The 12,655-nt window shown below is 65.5% G+C and overlaps 1 protein-coding gene across 1 annotated transcript in view; it reads left to right on the forward strand.

Annotated features, from left to right (window-relative positions):
* The window catches only part of ABCA3 (ATP binding cassette subfamily A member 3), a 71,632-nt gene that overhangs the window by 25,841 nt on the left and 33,136 nt on the right, over positions 1-12,655 (forward strand). Inside the window, exons 2-11 of the mRNA XM_075899035.1 lie at positions 1,236-1,328; positions 2,179-2,440; positions 4,109-4,236; positions 4,641-4,806; positions 6,536-6,795; positions 7,659-7,775; positions 8,521-8,641; positions 9,610-9,783; positions 10,893-11,074; positions 11,850-11,996. Of these exons, the coding sequence (XP_075755150.1) occupies positions 1,275-1,328; positions 2,179-2,440; positions 4,109-4,236; positions 4,641-4,806; positions 6,536-6,795; positions 7,659-7,775; positions 8,521-8,641; positions 9,610-9,783; positions 10,893-11,074; positions 11,850-11,996 (1,611 nt within the window). The 5' untranslated portion in view covers positions 1,236-1,274. The remainder of the gene's footprint in view (positions 1-1,235; positions 1,329-2,178; positions 2,441-4,108; positions 4,237-4,640; positions 4,807-6,535; positions 6,796-7,658; positions 7,776-8,520; positions 8,642-9,609; positions 9,784-10,892; positions 11,075-11,849; positions 11,997-12,655) is intronic.

The raw sequence follows: 12,655 nt of genomic DNA on the forward strand, positions 1-12,655 counted from the left end.
TCCCGGCCATGCACGTGCTGCTCCCGAAGCCCTGCGGAGGCACCAGAGTTGTCCTCTGCCGCCGGCAGCGCCTGGTTGACTCGCTGGGGCTCTGCGTGGGCGCCGCGACTGGCTCAGTGACTTCAGCAGGCGAGAACAGCTGTGGCCAACCCGCGGCTCGCGTGCTGCACACGGCTCTTGCCCCCCAAAAGTGCGGCTTGTGAAGCCGCTCCTGCCACCCTCCCTCCCTTCTCCCACTGCCCTCGCTGGCTCCCCTCCCCTGGCTGCCCTGTGCTTACCAGGTCGGAGCTGCGGAGGTTTAAAAATGGTGCCCAAGATGGTGGCCCTCTTAAAGGGGCAGCCTCCTTTTTTAGAAAAAAAAATAAAAGTTTTTGTTTTTGTTTTTGCTCGACAGTTCTGTTCTGGGAGGCTTTTATTTTTTTATTTTTTGGCTTGACAATTCTGGTGCGGCTCTTCGCATTTTTTCCACCGCTGTTTTGGCTCTCTTTGTTAAACGGGTTGGCCACGCCTGGGCTAGAACTTAGCCCTGCGGTGGGGGGGAGAGGCTGCTGTAATGGAACGTGCCTGGTGCTCCAAGGGTACGCGGCGTGGTGCGGGCACAGGCCTTTCCAGCACCCCCTCTGCACACCACCTCACTTCTTGTGTCTCAGTGGCGCTGCCTGGCCTGGCTGCAGACTACAAGCCCTTCTGGAAAGGGCCCGGCAGTTTGCCGCCCGTCAGATGGCGCTTTGCCCCTGGAAAGGGCTTTGCGCTCCAGTTAGCGAGAGTTTGCCGTCACCTGAGTGTGCACAAGGCCCTGCAGTGGAAGCCCACGGGCCTCGGGCACGTACGTCCCCTTGGAGAGCCCCGAGCTGTCACAGTAGGTGCCCCGGGCAGCTAGCTCCCCTGGGAGCCGGCTTGGAAGCAGGCTCCCTGCGCGGACCAGCTCCTGCCCACTGACTTGTGCCGCTGTCTGTGATACGGGGGCAGCAGGCGGCTCCCGGGGAGCGGGACCGGGGACCGCGTGTAGCCGTTGGGGTGACAGGTTTGAAGCACAGTTGCGGGCTAGAGGGAGGGACGTTCTCCCTTCTGCTGCTCCGTGTGTTGCCCAGATCCCACGTCTGGGGCGCCTCGGGTCACGCCGAGAACTAGACACAGGCAGCTCAGACAGAATCCCGCGTACGATCTCGTCCAGCGGCGGCTTCCTGGGTTTGTCTGGTCCATTTCTCTCACTGCTGCCTGCTCTTTTCTCCTAGAGTCCAGGCCAGAGGCGACGCTCCCCTTCCAGCTGAAGGATGGTCGTGCTAAGGCAGTTCGGGCTGCTTCTCTGGAAGAACTACATTTTGCAGGTACGTGCACGCTGGGCTCTCTCTGCGGAGGAGAACAGCTGGTCCCAGGGCGGCGGTTAGGAGAACCGTGGCATTAGCCGTTCGTGCATGCTGCCTCAAATGGAGTCACTTCAAGTCCCGTCTGGTACGTCTTCAGCCCCAGTGACTGTTGGGCAGGCCGCTGTCGGGGAGGACGGCGCGGGGTCGGAGCTGTCTGGGTGTGTGCATGTGGGGGCTGGTGGGTTAGTTTTTGTCATGCCCCTTTGCCCCCCGTTTACCCATTCTGGTCAGTTTCGGGCCTGCCTGTTGCTGTTTGGGTTCTTTGCAATCTGCTCCCAGTACAGTCTGGGGGGCACCCGATTGTTCGGCTCTACGAAGCTCCGCGGTGAGACGGGACAGCCGGGCGCCGGCTTATCCCACTCGGCCTTGGGATTTGACGTTAGTTTCCAGCACTCAGGTGCTGATCAGGCAGCGCTGTTGTAATGCTTCCTGTCTAGGTGGGGGCTCCCTGCATCCGCCCGCACCCAGCTGTCCTCCACATCTGCTCTGCCCCTGAACACTGCGTGGTTCTGGGCAGGCCAGGGCGCTTGTCAGAAGCTGCTGACCAAGCTCAGCGTGGGGGGAGGGTTGTGTTGCCCCTTGTGCTTGCTCCCCATGCCTGCCCCCCGGCAACCCTGCTGCGTGTGGGCATGAAGGAAGCAGCGGTAGGCAGGGAGGGCTAGGTTTGCTAGGGGAAGGGGTGATTCCTACAGCACCATGCAGTCCACTTGCCATGTGTGGAACCGGCGTGTGGGAGCCTGAATTCCCTTCCCAGTGCTAAATCCGTCCCCTTCCAGCCAGTCTAACCCGTTTTCCCTCCTTTCTCCTGCAGAAGCGACAGATTCTGGTAACGCTCATAGAAATCTGCCTGCCGCTGCTGTTTGCCGCCATCCTCATTGCGCTCCGCCACCGAGTGCACTCGATCAGCCACCCCAATGCCACCATCTACCCCAGCCAGTCTGTGGACGAACTGCCGTGGTTCTTCCACCGCTGGCATCCCCGTCCCTGGGAGCTGGCTTACGTCCCGTCCAACAGCACGGCCGTGAGGCGCATCGCCGAGGTGGTGGAAAAGGCCCTGCATGTCAATATCAAAGGTTAGAATGGGCGGGCGTCGGTTAAATACAGAGACCGGTCTGTAGGTGTGTGCGGGCGCCTGGCGTCTGGCCGTGTCCAGAAAAGCACGTGAGCGTGTTCTTTGACTCCACCGAGTGCTGTGTGGGTAGGCGAGCCGACTGTCCAAATGCTCTTAAAGCCAGGCTGTGGGCAGATCAGCTGGGGGAACGGAGCTGACTTTCAGTTCATCATTGCTAGGGTCCAGAGTTCACCATCTGGGGCAGTGACAGCCCGGTGCTGGCTTGGTCTCCAGAGCCAAGCCTTGCAGTGCCGCAGTGAGAGCTGCCCGCTCACAGATCAGCCTTCTGTCTGGAAAGGTTTCACCGGCTGCCCCGAGGTCGGAGAAACGAGCAACCTCCTGCATGCGGCTTGTTGGGCTGCGCGCTTGTGGGCACTGTGGCTGCCCTGTGAGCGGGAGGACCAGGGGAAAGTGTTTCTGTTGGCCAAGGCTGATCCAGCTACATGGGAATGTGTGGGGGAGCGTAGTGGGACATTCCGTTGTGTCGTGGCCACGCTGAGGCTAACCGAAATGCTCTGGGCTTCCCGGAAGGTCTCGCTGGGCTCCTTTGGAATGTGTCTGCGACAAAACGCCTGGGAAGCTTCATTTCGCGGCACTTTTCTTTTCACTCCGCTTGGGAAAGCACATCCATGCTGGCCGTGCCCAAAGGCCGGACGCCCCCGTCCCCCTGCTCCAGTGATCTGCACCCGTGGCCTCTCACCCCACGCTAGCGAGAAGCTCTAGAACTGAGCTGGGGTTCTGCAGCCAGAGGACTGGTCGGGGGACTCGAGGCTGGGTCCCCAGGTTGCTGCTTAACTCACTTTTCGTATTGGGGCGGGTTCCCAGTTGGCAGCTGCCCTTGAGCAGCGTAAGCTTGGTGGGACTGGGCCCAGCCCTTCCACCTTAGCCGGGATGTCGTTTGCTGCGGGTCTGAGTTAGTTTAACGCCAGTGAAAGGTGCCAGACGGGGCCTGGCGAGTGACGGACTCTGGGTCGCTACCCGCTTGGCAGCAGCAAGGCCAGGTTCCGCCCTCCCTGCCCTGCTGAGCCGTGCGGGAGGGAACCCTGGTAGCCCAGAAGACCTGGCCCCATATACATTTGCACTGTGCCGGGAGGGGGTTGGCAAGCCAGCTCTGGGGAGGCTGCTGACTAGGGATGTAACAGGTTACCTGATAGGCATCCCCCTTACCGGATGATGTGACCAGTAACTGGCTAACCGGTGCCCGGCCGCCCCCCTCCCCCCCACACCATGAACATGATGTTTAACCAGTTAACGTTTTAAACAGGACTCGACAGCCCCAGTTCTGTCGTTATTGGCTGGGGCCGAGTGGGCAGCGCCGTTTGGGGGAGGCTTGTACAGGCCTTTCCTGAGAACTAGCCCCCCAAAGGGCAGGGGGCTCCGTCTCCTGTGGCAGCAGAACTGAGCCCCTTGGTACCAGCAGCTGGCGCGGGGGGGCTGGGGCGTCAGGCTGCCGTCCAGTGGGAATGGCGCCGGTGTCACTGAGCAGAGCTCTGCCGGAATTGGGCTGCCAGGCCCTGCTCCGTGCTTCCCAGGCAGCCCGCAGGACTGACCCCCAGCCCGTGGCCCAGGGCCCTCCCCTCGTGGCCGAGTGCCCCCCTTGTGGCTCACCGCAGGGTTCCCTCCTCCGCAGCTCACGGCTTCCCCTCGGAGAGGGCGTTTGAGGACTACATGAAGTTTGATAACCGCTCGGGGAACGTGCTGGCTGCCCTGGTTTTCAAGCACCACTTCAATCAGAGCCAGGACCCCCTGCCGCTGCAGGTAAGTGCCTCCTGGCCACGGCCCTCCCCGGCCAAGGGCAGGCCCCTGGAGTGCGGGTCGACCACCCCAGAGTGTGAGGGGGAGGACGGCCCAGTTACGGTGTTGCTGCACCACGCGTGGCCGTGGTTACCGAGAACACTGTGAGCCCAGCACTTCCACGGGGTAGCGGAGAGCACCTCCGCCCCCTTACAGCCGGGGGGCCCCGAAGTACCGGGTACCTGTGTGAAAGAGAGCAGCTCCCCGGCACAGCGCCCCCCCCAGGCCACCTGTGGGATGGGTGACGTGTCCCTTTGCCTGGCCAGGCCAGAGACCACATCAGTCCAGGGCTGCGTCGGGGGGCAGGGTCCTTCCCCTGGTGTGTTCACACCCTGATTCTCTGCTGCTTCCTCCACCCCTCACTGTAGGTTAATTACCAGCTGCGCTTCAAATACAGCCCTCGGAACGCCCCCCGGAGCGAGCAGACCGGCCTGAACCCCAACCTGGACCGCGACTGGCACACCAGCTACCTCTTCCCGCTCTTCCAGCTGCCGGGCCCCAGAGAGGCCAAGTTCCCTGACGGGGGGACGCCGGGTGAGTGGGACTTCTCGGGGCTTGTGGATGCCAAGGGCCCGTTGTGACCCCCCCCCCCCCCCCCCAGCTGAGCTGCATCGCGCGGCCAGGCCCCCGCCCCCAAACAGCTCCCGGGGCGGAGCATTCAGAGAAACGTCCCAGCCTCAGTTGGAACCGGCCGGAGCCGAGACCCCCTGGCCCAGACTTGCCCTCTGCTACCGCGGCCCAGCCTGTTCCCCGCCACCGGCTCGTGTCGCGGCTTTTGCTGCCCCCCTGAGCGCCTGGGGCCAGATGTCCGTGCCCCAGAGAGCTGCTGGTCAGGTCCCCCCGAGCCGTGTTGCTGCCTGGACTCGGGGAGCCAGTGCAGGGGCAGAGCTTCCCTGAGCAGCCTTCCCCTGGCCCCCCACCAAGCAGAGCATGCATGCTGCAGGCGGCCAGGGGCTTGCCTGATCCGGCCCGTGAGCCTTGGCGCCCCCCCTGCCGTGGGCCGGATCTGGCCGTAGCTTCCCCATCCCTCGTTAGGATCGGCAGAAGTAAAATCTCAGACAACCAGCTGCTGCGCTGGGGGGGGATCGTAAGCCACGGGAGCCTCTAACGGCCTCGTCACAAGGCCTGTCCCTGAGACTCTCCTGCAGCCCCGCCACACTCAGACCTGCTGTTACCTCCTCCCGCCATGACTTCACAGGGCAGCCAAGCAAAACTGAGACAAGGAACCAGGGCCTCGTTGGCCTGTGGAACTCAGTGCCACAAGGTGCTTCTAGTGACAGTAGGGCGCTGGGTTGGGACCCAGGAGACACGGCTTCTGTTCCGGGTTCTGCCACTGCCCCGGGCTCGATTGTTCCTCTTCCCTTCCCGCTGCTTGTCTGGTTGGAGTGTCAATCCCTCAGGGCGGGTTTGGTTGGTCCTCTGAGCACAACGTGGCCCAGTGAGGCCCCATCCCCGTGGGGCCTGACATGATGCAAGTGACGCGAAAGTAAAAAGGCCCGAGGCCAAGAACTCGGCAGGGTTTAAAACCGACTGGACTTTTGTATGAAGAGTAACGGGCCATAAACGGCCAGGCCTCCGGGCGTAAAGCAAGCACCTACCGGAGGGGGTGGAAGGCCTGTCCCCTCCATTGCAGGGGATCTCTGAGCTGTGTCGCGCAGACGGGCTGCTGGGCTAGACGGACCGCGAGGCTGATGCGGGATGGCGCGTTCCCCGGAGAATAGGCTGCGAATTACCCCCAGACTCCAGCTGGCTGTGTCTGGTGGGCCGTGAGTGCGGCGGCCGGAGTCGGTGAACAGCCCCACAGAGCTCCAGTCGGTTCCTAAGCTCTTCGGGATTTCGCGAGCTGCTCTAGCAATAGGCAGTGCACACCGCCGGGATTAGGGAGCCCAGCGTGCACGGCCATGCATTCAGCTCTGCGGGGGGAGCGTTGTCTAGTGGTCAGCGCTTAGGACTGGAAATAGAGTGCAGAATCCCAGCTGTGCCACTGATTCACTGTATGACCTTGGGTGAGTCACACTGCTGCCTCGCCTCAGTTTCCCCATAGCATTATCTGCAGTTCTGTGACGGCTAGAGGCCCCCGCTGAGGCCCAGCCCAGTTGTGCTGAACAGCGCAGGCATGTCCTGTCTGTACAGCGTCTAGCGCTGCCGGGTCCTGCCCCACAGCCGAGTTCCCGCTCGTTATGCTCACACACGTTGGCCTCTCGCCGCAGCTGGTGCTGTGTCCTGCAGTGCCTCACGCCTCGGCACGGGCTTTCTCCCGCAGGGTACCTCCGGGAGGGGTTCCTGGCCGTGCAGCATGCTGTGGACATAGCCATCATGCAGTACCACGCCAACGCCTCGGCCGCCGGCCTGCTGGAGGGGGTGACGGTGGCCGTGCGGCGCTTCCCCTACCCGCCCTACGTCAACGACCTCTTCCTCCTGGCCATCCAGAACCAGCTGCCCCTGCTGCTCATGCTCAGCTTCACTTACACCTCGCTCAACATCGTCCGCGCCGTGGTGCACGAGAAGGAGAAGAAGCTGAAGGTAATGGCCGTGCCGGTGGCTTCCTGGCAGGCTGAGCCAGGGCCCTCCGGTCTGGGGGGTCAGATGGGGTTCGAGAGGCCTGGCCCTGTGCCTGGAGGAAGCGGGTGTGTCCGTGCCGGCAGAGAGGAGAACTCCGGGGCAATGAGGCTGCCTGGCGAGACCTGAACATGCCACGTGGGCCAGAGTCTGGTGGCACAAGGGAGACGGGGGCTGGGGGAACCCATGGCCCAGAATAGCCCTGGAGGGAGGCCGGTGAGTGGCTGGAGTCTGGCCTTGCTTCAGGCTGGGTGCTGTCCTTGGCAGGAATTCGCCCCAGGCGTCGGCACACGCCTAGGTCCCTGCAGGCAGGGCTTCGCTTACCCACCCCGGCACGCTGCCGGATCCCACCTGAAGAGCAGAGCGCAGAAGGGGGCCGGGGGCTAATTCCAGAAGGGGAGGTCTCGGCTCTGTCTGTCTGGTGCCTGCAGCGGGGAGCTGGGGGGGCAGGGGAGCTGCATGGGGGTGGCTGGGGAACGGGGCTGTCTGTGTCAGGGCACGACGCCTTGTTTCACCCCTAGAGATGGGGGTCCGGCTAGCGCGTGGGGTTGCTGATGTGAGGGCCCTGGTGCCCGTTCCGCAGGGGGAGGGGCTTTTCCTGGGTCAGACCAGAGCATCGCGATGGTCCCTAAGTGGGTCCGGGCACCCTGCTCTCTCGCCGGCGCCACCCCCAGGCCATCTGGCGCCACTGGCGATCCCTGTTCGGAGGCTGTGCCCACCGCACCCTGCGTCCCACGCGGGGCCTGGCCCCTCGGCCGCCTCTTCCTGCCCCGCGCCCCCAACGGCAGGGCCGTGGGTAACGGACAGCTTGCGTTGGCCTCCCGCAGGAGTACATGCGCATGATGGGCCTCAGCAACTGGCTGCACTGGAGTGCCTGGTTCCTCATGTTCTTCCTCTTCCTCCTGGTCTCCATCTTCTTCGTCACCGTGCTCTTCTGTGTCAAGGTGAGTCCTGGCACCAGCGGCGGGGGGACTTGCTTTCCCGCCATCCGCTGGGGGTGTCTTACACACTCATGGGCCTCCCGAGTTGTATTTCCCACCGCTCCCGGCTCCCGAGAACCTTTCTGCTCATGCCCCAAGCCAGGGTAAGTCCGCAGTGGGTGGCAGGGGCCTGCCCCTTCTCAGGGCGAGGAACCTGGACGGTCACTTCGCTCCTCCAGGCAGGGCCTTTGCCGCCCTGGGTTTGGCTTCCCCCCGCAGAGCCCACAGCTCACTTGGCACGGAGCTTCGGCGCTTCATCTGTGGAACTTCTCGCCGCAAGGTGTCGTGGAGGCCAGGCGCTGCAGGGCTCCGGAGAGGGGTGTCCTCAGGGCAGCAGGGACATCTGGTTGCTAACGGAGTCGGCTGCCCTGGCTTTTCCAAGGGCTCTAAGCCTCCTGTTGAGGGTTGTGTCTGTGTGGCCTCTCCGTTGGGAGGAGCCGTTCCTCCTGGGCAGACGTCCCAGAACCGCGGCCGACGGCTTTCCTGTGCCGTGCTGGGCCGGAGGGACTGTGGGTTGGGCCCTCTGGTGAGGACCTGAGGAGGCCCTGGCGTGTGGGGGCGCAAAGGCCGCTCTGCTGTAGAGTCTGGTCGGCGCCAGGATCATCCCGCCCGTAGCTCCGGCAGCTCTTGGGTCTCGTCCCCTGTTCTGTGCTGCCCTCTGCCCCAGCCTAGCTGCTGTGCGAGCTCATGGCCCGAATGTTGTTCGTAGGTGAGCCAGCAGGGGGCGGTGCTCACCAACAGTGACCCAACCCTGGTCTTCACCTTCCTGGCCATCTTCTCCATCTCCTCCATCTCCTTCAGCTTCATGGTCAGCACCTTCTTCTCCCGAGGTGAGCCCCCGGTAACCTTTGACATCCGCGGGGCAATGGCCCCTTCTCCACCCCCTTGCGGATCCGCCTGCCGGCCCGGCTCAGCCAGAGTCTGAGCGGCCTCGGAGCAGTCAGCACAGCCGCTAGCCAGGATGCAGCCGGTTGCGCCGCGGAAGACGGGGCGTCGAAGAGGCGCTGCGGGATCCATGCCCCTTAGCGGTGGGGCTGTGCGAGGAGGGAGAGGCCCAGCCTGGCTTCGGACCCCACAGACCTTGCAGGGCCCTCGAGCACAGGGCGACAGGCAGCTGGTCTGCGAGGGGAGCTGGTGTTTAAATTGGCCCCCCTTGGGTCAGCTCCTGCCTGGCATCCCACGCTGCTGCCTCTGATGGGGAGGCAGCAGCGTGGAGGGGCAGCGGCTCCTCGGGGGCGGGGCCAGAGCGCACTGGCTGCCAGCCCCGCCCCAGGGGCTACAGAATAGTCGACTAACCGGTAAACGTTCAGGAGGCGGGGGGCTGCTCCAGCCCCACGGGGCCCGTCGTGAGCAGGCCCCCCCCAGTTAACTAACTCAGCGGGGTTTCCACCCCGGGTGGTGGGCGTCTGGGAAGGGCTGGGAGCACGTCCCGTTGCCGGTGGCTGTGTGGGGCTTGCGGACACGTCCCGGGCAGTCTGCGTGGGGGCTGGGGAGGGGCTGTCGGGGCACGTCCCCGCTCGGCTGTGTTCTGCGCTGCGTGCACGGGAAGCGTGCCCCTCCCCCCCTGCACCTTTGCACGAGGGCCGGCGCACGCCACGAGGCCTCTCCGTAGCGGCTGCGCGGCGTGGGGCGCTCTGGGGGAGGCTCTGGCGTAGTCCCAGCTCAGCTACGGACCTGCAGTGGCCTGGGGCCAGTCATTCAGTTGGCCGCCGCCTGGCGCTCGGGGCCCTGGGCCACGCCTGTCCGTGCGGGTCTCCCCGTGCTGCTGAAAAGGGCTTTTCTTTCTCTGCACCTGCAGCGAACGTGGCCGCTGCGGCCGGGGGCTTCCTTTACTTCTTCTCCTACATCCCCTACTTCTTCATCTCGCCGCGCTACGACCTCATGTCCCACAGCCAGAAGCTGGCGTCCTGCCTCGTCTCCAACGTCGCCATGGCCATGGGGGCGCAGCTCCTAGGCATGTTCGAAGGGAAAGGTGAGTGGCGGGACGCCCAGGAACACGAGTCCCTTGAGCACGTGCCCGTGAATTGCTCCTGGGCTGGGGGCGAGGCGCTGCGATCGGGCCCCGTCGCCCCTGCTCCCGTGCCACTGAAGGCCCAAGTGAGAGGAGACCCTTGCGCAGCCAGGGCTGGGGGCTGCCCTTCGGCGGGCGTCTCCCGGCACGTGCTTATCGGCTCTGAGGGTCTGGATAGCGCCCGCTTCTCCGGGGAGCTGCCCGTGGCCGGAGGGAAGCACCTCCCCGCCAGGCTGGCACAGCAGGGATTGGTGGGTGGGCACAGACTGTGTTCGCCGCCGCTCGGGGCCGCGCTGGACAGAGCGTTACGCAGGGCGGTTGGACTCCTCGTGCGAGTCATCCGCGGGGAGGGCAGGGCGGGTGTTTAGCCAGGTCATAGGCCTGCGCTGAGCCGGGGGTCTCAGACTCACAACCCCCGTGGGGTTCCCCACCCGCCGTCCGAGAGCCACGGGGCTAAACCTGTTCATGGTGGTTAGCTGCCAGAGGTGATTTCTGTTGCCCCTCCGCCTCCAGTGTGCACACGCTGGGGACAAGAGACACGCAGGGCGCGCGCAGGGGGGAGGGCGGGGGGGACCCAGCAGAGGGCCGGGTGAGGGCGGAAGGGGGGGACCCGGCGGGGGGAAGGGGGCGGGGGGGACCCGGCAGAGGGCCGGGCGAGGGGGGGAAGGGGGGGACCCGGCAGAGGGCCGGGGGGGACCCAGCAGAGGGCCGGGGAAGGGGGGGACCCGGCAGAGGGCGGGGGGAAGGGGGGGACCCGGCAGAGGGCCGGGGGCGGGAGGGGTGGAGGGGACCCGGCGAGGGGGGAAGGGGGGGACCCGGCGGGGGGAAGGGGGCGGGAGGGACCCGGCAGAGGGCCGGGCGAGGGGGGAAGGGGGGGACCTGGCAGAGGGCCAGGCGCGGGGGGGCGGAGGGGACCTGGCAGAGGGCCAGGCGCGGGGGGGCGGAGGGGACCTGTGTTGGCAGGGAATGCATATTGGGATTCCTCCTTCTGCAGTCCTGGAGACGGAGCCCCCGTGCCTGTTCCCCAGCCTGCTGGCTGGCGGGCGCAGACTCTCTCGTGTGCGTTGCAGGGACCGGCGTGCAGTGGCGGGACCTCACGAAGCCAGTCAGCGTGGACGATAACTTCACCTTTGCGCAGGTGCTGGGCATGCTGCTGCTGGACTCGGTGCTCTATGGCCTAGTGGCCTGGTACGTGGAGGCCGTCTTCCCCGGGGAGTACGGCGTGCCGCAGCCCTGGTACTTCTTCCTGACGGTGAGCGCCGCTGCCGTGCCCGGGCTTCCATCCGCGCGGGGGGGCCTCTGGTCGTGCCCAGGACACTTCTCCCAGTGGGGCTCGAATGGGCATTGGCTGCCCTGTGCCAGGCAGGGGCTCCGTGATGGAGAGATGCGAGCAGGGAACACGTACTGGGGAGCAGCCCCACTGGCCGGCAGGGGAGCCAGGCCTCCCCGGGCGTGCGGCGATGGGGCAGGCACGCTCTGGCTGGCTCTTCAGCCCCCGGGGCAGGGTGAAGTGTCGGCACCAGCCCCTCTCCGGGGCCCGGGGTCCTTGCGGTGCTGGTGCGAACGCACTGTGGGGTCTCCGGCTAGAGGCAGAGCCGCCCGTGCACCGGGCAAGCAGTCGCCCTGCCCCTGAGTGCAGATGCACGAGCCTGCCTCCTTGGGAGCTGGCGCCTGTTGGCGGAGCAGGGACGTAGCGCACCTCCCGGGCTTGTTCTGCAGGGTCAGAGGTGCCCCTGGGAGAACAGGGGTGGGGGGGGAGAGGATCAGTGTCCCAGGGACCCGATCCTGGGAGGCGCTGGACCCCCTCGGCTCCTGCTGTGCTGGGAGCATGCCGTTTGAGCGGGGCGGGGCCGGTCTGGGGCGTGCCCAGTGGGCGTGGCGTTAGGAAGGGCCGGTCTCTGCCGGCGCGCCGCACGGCTCTGCGCGTGGGCCTCTTGCTGCGAGCGGGGTGGGCAAGTCCCGTCTGGACGCGGTTGGCAGGAGCGCGGTGCCCGGCAGCTGGCTCACCCCCGTGTCTCTCCTGTTAGCCCTCGTACTGGTGCGGGACGCCCCAAACCGCCCTGGGGAAGGAGAAGGAGGAGGAGGAGGACCCGGAGAAGGCCCTGAAGAGCCAGTACATCGAGGAAGAGCCTGCTGATCTGGTCTCAGGGATCAAAATAAAGCACCTCTCCAAGGTGAGGCAGCCCCTGCCCCCCTGTGCTGCCCCGCCCCAGAATCCCCCGGGTCCCTCCAGCCATAGGACGGTTGGGGCGGTTGCCACTGGGCCCCCCACAACGCAGGGCCTGGAGCGGCCGCCCCAATTCCCCCTAGGGCCGGTACGACTCTGGGCACCCCTCCTAGGGCTGCTGTGAACCAGCTCCGGTGCTGGGAAGGCGTCTGCCTGCAGGCGGTGACGTGGGCGCCGGAGAATTCGGGGAGCCCTGTCCTGCCCCGGGGCTCGGACCTCTCACGGGTTCAAAGCTGCCTACGTGTAGCTGGCGATTGCTGTGTGGATGCACTGGGGGGGGTCTCTTGTACCGGGTCATTTCAGCGTGGGGGGGGGGAGATACGAAGGGGGGTGAACTAGGGATGGAAGCGACTAGTTGACCACCCAGTAGCCTAGCCCAGGCTTATCGGGTAGTTGAGTCCCTACTCAATTGCCATCCCCCCGCTGCCTCTGTATGGGGGGCAGCAAGTCGGGGAGCAGGAGCCGGTGCCCCCCAGAGGCGCGGTGGGAAACGGCGCGAGGGGAAGCAGTCCCTGCTCGGGTTGGGCCCGCCGGCCGCGCTTGCCCTTTGAAACGTAGCGAGAGCTGCGGGTGGCTCTTGTACGTCTCAAAGGCGGAGGCGCAGCG

Source organism: Pelodiscus sinensis, chromosome 16 (genome assembly GCF_049634645.1).
Source record: "Pelodiscus sinensis isolate JC-2024 chromosome 16, ASM4963464v1, whole genome shotgun sequence".
In the NCBI taxonomy this organism is placed as follows: Eukaryota; Metazoa; Chordata; order Testudines; family Trionychidae; genus Pelodiscus; species Pelodiscus sinensis.